The following is a 6,000-nucleotide window of genomic DNA, read 5'->3' on the forward strand; positions in this document are numbered from 1 at the left end:
CAACGTATTATAGCCTACTGTATCACAAACACACCACAAGTATGGGTGCATGAGAGAGGAAGAGAGATTTAGTCAATAATTGGCCGACAAGCATAACTTGCAATCCAGAGCACTATATGACTTCTCTCTATCTATCTATCTATCTATCTATCTATCTATCTATCTATCTATCTATCTATCTATCTATCTATCTATCTATCTATCTATCTATCTATCTATCTATCTATCTATAGCCTATATATATCGTGTATTGCTACTGTCTGTCAATGCAGTCTAGTTACTTTTAGAGGTTCTGTGAATAAGATATATAAGTACAACGACCCGTGTTGTGATTGGTCGAGAGCATTCTGAACCGTGCTTTTATCCATGATGAACAATTAACACGGTGTGTGTGTGTGTGTGTGGTGGTTGGGGATGGGGAGGCGTCGTGGGGGGCCTTGTTAATGAGTCTGATGGCTGTGAGAAAGAAGCTGTTTTTGTGGCGTTTGGACCCGATCCCGAAGGCCTGCCAGAGGGGAGTGGGTCCAAGAGGCCGTGGCCGGGATGAGAGGGGTCGGCCACCATCTTTCTGGCCTGTTTTAGGGTCCTGGAGGCGTGCAGGTCCTGTAGGGATGACAGTCTACAGCCGATCACCCTCTCCGCAGAGCGGATGACGCGCTGCAGTCTGGCCTTGTCTTTGTCTGTGGCGGCGGAGAACCAGATGGTGATGGAGAAGGTGAGGATTGACTCTGTGATGGAGGTGTAGAGGAGTACCATCATTGCCTTTGGCAGGTTGGATTTCTTCAGCTGCCTCAGGAAGTACATCCTCTGCTGGGCTCTTCTGGTGAGGGAGCCGATGTCCCGGTTGTTTAGGCCTCACCAGGACAGCAGCTGATCCATCTCCCACCTGTAGGCGGACTCGTCACCCTCGGAGATGAGACCGATGAGGGGGGTGTCGTCCGCTAACTTCAGGAGCTTGACAGACTGGTGGCTGGAGGTGCAGCCACTACTGGGGGGGGGGGGGGGGGGGGATGCCGTTGATGAGTGTGGGGGGCCGGGGGGTCCTATTGTTTTTCAAACCTACAGTAGAACTCATACAGGTCAAAAACTCCCTTTTCAGCAGAGCCTTTTCTGATTTTTAATAACTTTTTGACTGATCTCTTATACTCATCCTGCTATATTGTTTTTTATTTATTATGATTTTTTAAATATTTTTCTCTGTAGCACTTCAAATCTGTAGAGATTTGTTTCAAATGTAAAGTGCATTACAAATACAATGTATTATTATTATTATTATTATTATTACTACTACAAAAAATGGTACAGAGAGAACGCAAACAGATATTCATTCATTTCAATTGATTGCCTGTTGTATTACAGTGCAAGTGTCATTTGCAGTTGTTGGTTTGTGGAGTTTCCTTGTGAAAGTGTCTAGGTGTGGGAAAATAGTGTTGAACAGCTAAAGGCCAAATGAGTAGGTGTGTGTGTGTGTGTGGTGTGTGTGTGTGTGATATATCTAAGAAACAGGGGCCTGCTGGGAACTGAACCTTGAGGTTTCTGTCAGGCTGCTGCAGCTGACTGGAAATGCAACTCTGCCCTCACAAATATAGGATTTCTGTAACATTATGCCTCTCGTGGTTTATTGCTTAAATAAGATACTCAAAACTGCATTAAAACACTACTGACATCTTCATAAATCCTTTATTACCTGCGCCTAGAACAAAGTCCGGGGAGGAGGTTATGTTTATGGTACATAAACATAAAAATGTATTTGCACAGCATTCTTTCTCTAACCAAGGTATGAGAGGCCAGTTCTGTGACCTACACAGCAGACACTGTTAAAGAGATCTAACTACGGTCTAAAATGTTAAATGAGTTCAAATAATATATAATAATACAGAATTTCCATTACAGAACTACTAGCAGCTACGGGTCACGTGTCAGATTAGGATCCACAGACTAAGCTGTGTTCGGAATCGCTCCCTATTCACTATATAGTGCACTATATAGGGCGTCAGCCATTTTGTTTGTAGTGTCCGAATTCTCCACGGAATTTTCGTTCCCTACAGTATATAGTCCACTATTTATTACCCACAATTCACCTTGATTTGCAGGGAACAGTGCATGTACCCTACATTTTCTCCGTTCCCTAGGTAGTTCACTACATGGTGATCCCTATATAGGGAATAGGGAGTGAGGGAACGAGGGAGCGATTCCGAACACCAGAATGTTTGCGTTCTCAGATCCTAACCCCGCCCCCCCCCCCCAAAAAAAGATCCTAACTCCCCCTCTTTCTGTCTAATCACTCCAGGTTCTGAAGAGCAGAGGCTGAGGATGGAGTACGAGACTGTTCCCACCGCGGGCCCCTACATAAACCACACCACCGCGGGCCCCTACATAAACCACACCACCGCGGGCCCCTACGTAAACCACACCACCGCGGGCCCCTACGTAAACCACACCACCGCGGGCCCCTACGTAAACCACACCACCGCGGGCCCCTACGTAAACCACACCACCGCGGGCCCCTACGTAAACCACACCACCGCGGGCCCCTACATAAACCACACCACCGCGGGCCCCTCTATAAGCCACCTACCAGAGGAGTACAGGTACGCCCTGCTCTTCCTGTACTCGGTCGTACTGGTCGGAGGGGTCGCCAGCATGTCCATCATGATCAACATCCTCCAGTCCAACGTGCGCTCCGTGACCACGACCGCCGTGCTCAACCTCATCGCCGTCCACCTCCTCTTCCTGCTCACTGTTCCCTTCCGCCTCTACTACTACGCGGCCGGCCGGTGGCGACTGGGCATGGGCCTCTGCAAGGTGGTCAGCTGGATGATCTTCGCGCACATCCAGCTGGCCTTCATCTTTTACGTCATCATCCTCGTCATCCGCTGCCTCGCCTTCTACCGCTGGACCGGCCGCGTGGAGTTCTACCGGACGCTCCACGCGCTGTGCGCAAGCGCCGCCATCTGGGCCGTGGTGGTGACGGTGTTCCTCCCCATCGCGGTCATCGAGTACGGAAAGAAGTCCGCCATCGATGACGAGAAGTGCTTCGACTTCGGAGACTCGCTGCAGGACCCCGCCGTAGCCGTCCTCAACTACGTCCTGAGCGGGTTCATCCTGCTGGTCACCTCGGCTCTGGCGGGTTGCCAGGTTTGCATCCTGAGTCGTGTGTACAGAACCTACCGGTCCTCGACCTTCTCTCACCAGGAGTTCCGGGCTCAGATGAAGAGCCTGTGTTTCGTGCTGGTGATGGCCGTGTGCTTCGTCCCCTACAATGCTTTCAGGATCTACTACGTGTGTCACCAGAGAGACTCTCTGGAGCCGGTGAACGAGATCTTTCTGGCGGTGACGTCGCTGAGCTGTCTGGACATGCTGGTCTTCATCGGCAGACCCACCTGTGCATCCTGCCCGACACTGCTGTGTCAAATGACTTGACCTAAGACTTCATATAATCTACAAAGTTCACAAAATTGATTACCAAAATTGCACTTACAGTATACCTGTTCACCCTTTACTGCTTTCTCACTAGGCCTATAGACCCTCACCTTTCAATGGGACTTTCAGTCACTAGGGCAACGACTGGTCCAAGCAAACTGCACTGTAAACTTCGGTATTATTATTATTATTACGAATATGAACATTCCATGGTCAATATACTGCATGTCATTATGTCAGTTGGTCCATATCATGGATGTATTAATAGATGTATGTTATGTCCTTGTTTTTATGTTGTTTTTTTAACCATGGTAAACCATTTTTTACCACCAAGTATTTGATGATTTGTGAAGTACTTTGTGATTTAATTACTTACAGTAAGTAAACAAGGCCAACTTACTTATATACTTACTGTACAGTGTCTGATGAAGAAGCTTTGCAGTTACTTTCTGAATCACTGAACCACGTTGGCAGACCAATGCCAAAATGTGGAAGCAAATTCTACAGGTTCTAAATGGTATAAAGTCCATTCCTGTGTGATTTTGCCCAAACAAAATATGGTGGGTCTGTAGCCACATTAGCGCCTATGCACTAGTTGAAAGTGTAGCCAGCGTCCGATTGAATGTAGCCAATGCCAGGGCTGCCAACATTTCAGTTTAGTTTGGAGTGAGATTTGGTATTGGTGAAGTGCGAGTAGGCCTTCTGTTACATGACCATGATTACCATGACCATGATTACCACAGGGGTCGGGGTCATGACCCCTCAACCCCAGGGATTTGGTTTAAAAAGCTCAGCAGACACATTTGAAAGGTTTTGGCCCAGCACATGCCCAGAGTTGATATCTCTTATCCCTTGTTTGGCATAGGATGTCCTTCAATTTATAAGTTAAAATACTGTTGCCCACAAAAACCTCGTTATAGGTTATAGCCATCATAAAATTTTCGGACTTGAGCACCTATGATCTCTCAACCGCGCCATTTTACAATTTAATTGAATCCTTTGGGTAGCCAAGGCTATATGGGTCAGAACAATTACGATAGTTTTGATTTAATTATTGATGAGAAAGATGGGGATTAGGCAGAGGACTGCAGCTGGTCAAACGTGTAGCCTAGGGCCCTAGGCCTCTGCACAGGGTCTCCGGTGCTGGAACCCAAGGGCCCCAGCTGGACAGAGGGCCTCGATGGGGTTGAAGTGGACAAAATGCTGTGAAGACACAGCCTTGTATTGGCTGGCAGGCCTAAACAGGAGGACCGTCCTCCGAGGACGCGGGACGACCACTTCGTTCTTACTGCATCATCGGAATAAAGCTCAAACAAACTCCGACCCGTTCTGACGAAGCATGATAATGGTAGCCCCTGAATAATAGCCCATTATGCAATCAAGTTATTGATTAACAAACAAAAACGGATGAAGTTTTCCTCTGCTCTCATCCCTTCCTCCAAGGGCAGCTGGGAACAGACCAGGGGCGGAGTCACACTCAGGGACCAATCAAAGCGCTCCTGTCCGTCTTCGTCAGGGACGGACAGCGTTAGCGACCTGCTCTTCTGCATGTTTTTCATACTCGGTTCTTTGGGTGGGAACCCTTGCGAACACGGGGAGAACATGCAAACTCCACACAGAAAGACCCGGAGACCTTCTTGCTGTGAGGTGACAGTACAAGGTACTGCGCCAACGTGCCACACGTGAGTGATTTTGGGGTTCAGTGTCTTGCTCAAGGACACTTCGGCACACCAAGCTGATTTGAACCGGGGACCTTACGACCCCCCAACCGGCCGCTCTACCTCCTGAGCTACGCGCCGTCCATATAAAACATGATGGAAAGAGTGGTTCACAGGAATGTTCATTAAAACAGAGAAAAGGATACATTTTTTATACATAGTGTGTGTATGTGTGTGTGTGTGTGTGTGTAGAATAAATTGAGCAGTGATGCTGCACTACTGTACCATCTTTATTATAAAAATAGACAAGGCAGAACAGTGTCTCCTCTGATAAATACAAACGATAAAACATAAAACATATCACGACTCGAACATCCCAGTAACATCAGACGTCGGACGGCGTGACCATAATTAAAAAGACCGGTGCTCCTAAACTAAAACCAGGGATCAACCAACGCATCGCATCGTAAAACACAACTCTCAGTCCGATTTAATCAGATTGCCGAAGTAGGCGGTGATGGTTTTCAACTTGTTGTTGAGAAAGTTCTGCTCCACCTCCACTTTTCCCCCCGGGCCGGCGAGCGAGGCGATCTGACAGAAAACAGAAAATGAAACGAGAGGTTTGAAACACTCACTGACCGACGGTCTTGTGGATCTGTCGAGCGTGTTGCCGTTTTCACGTAATGAAGGGTCGTGGCGCTAGACCGGCTCAACATCGCCTCAGGTGTTAGAAAAGTGGGTCAATACGCAACACAGACCTGGTCCATGTCTGCGTTCCGAGGGAGGAAGTACACGATGTTGTCGGATATCATCTTGGACAGCCGGAAAATTTCAAACGTGTCGACGGTTAAGGAGAACAACGTAGCCGCTTAAACACCACAGGCGCTAACTTCAAACGGGGAACAGGATCTCGTTTGAC

General features: G+C 47.9%; 2 protein-coding genes across 3 annotated transcripts in view; one reads left to right on the plus strand and one right to left on the minus strand.

The window, feature by feature from the left end:
- Nucleotides 1-2,313: 2,313 nt before the first annotated feature.
- On the plus strand, nucleotides 2,314-3,423 carry LOC311325582 (putative G-protein coupled receptor 141; the record flags this gene model as incomplete). The annotated part of the gene is made up of 1 exon (XM_084458303.1): nucleotides 2,314-3,423. One exon carries the CDS (start codon nucleotides 2,314-2,316, stop codon nucleotides 3,421-3,423), a length of 1,110 nt encoding a protein of 369 aa, XP_084314429.1.
- Nucleotides 3,424-5,462: 2,039 nt separating this feature from the next.
- tgs1 (trimethylguanosine synthase 1) overlaps nucleotides 5,463-6,000 on the minus strand; it is a 13,781-nt gene continuing 13,243 nt past the window's right edge. For both annotated transcript variants that reach the window (XM_084458483.1, XM_084458482.1), the window contains exons 13-14: nucleotides 5,840-5,918; nucleotides 5,463-5,672 (exon numbers count right to left, since the gene is read on the minus strand). In XM_084458483.1, the coding sequence (XP_084314609.1) occupies nucleotides 5,562-5,672; nucleotides 5,840-5,918 (190 nt within the window). In that variant the 3' untranslated portion in view covers nucleotides 5,463-5,561. The remainder of the gene's footprint in view (nucleotides 5,673-5,839; nucleotides 5,919-6,000) is intronic.

This window comes from Borostomias antarcticus (genome assembly GCF_949987555.1).
Source record: "Borostomias antarcticus genome assembly, chromosome: 24".
Taxonomy (NCBI): domain Eukaryota; kingdom Metazoa; phylum Chordata; class Actinopteri; order Stomiiformes; family Stomiidae; genus Borostomias; species Borostomias antarcticus.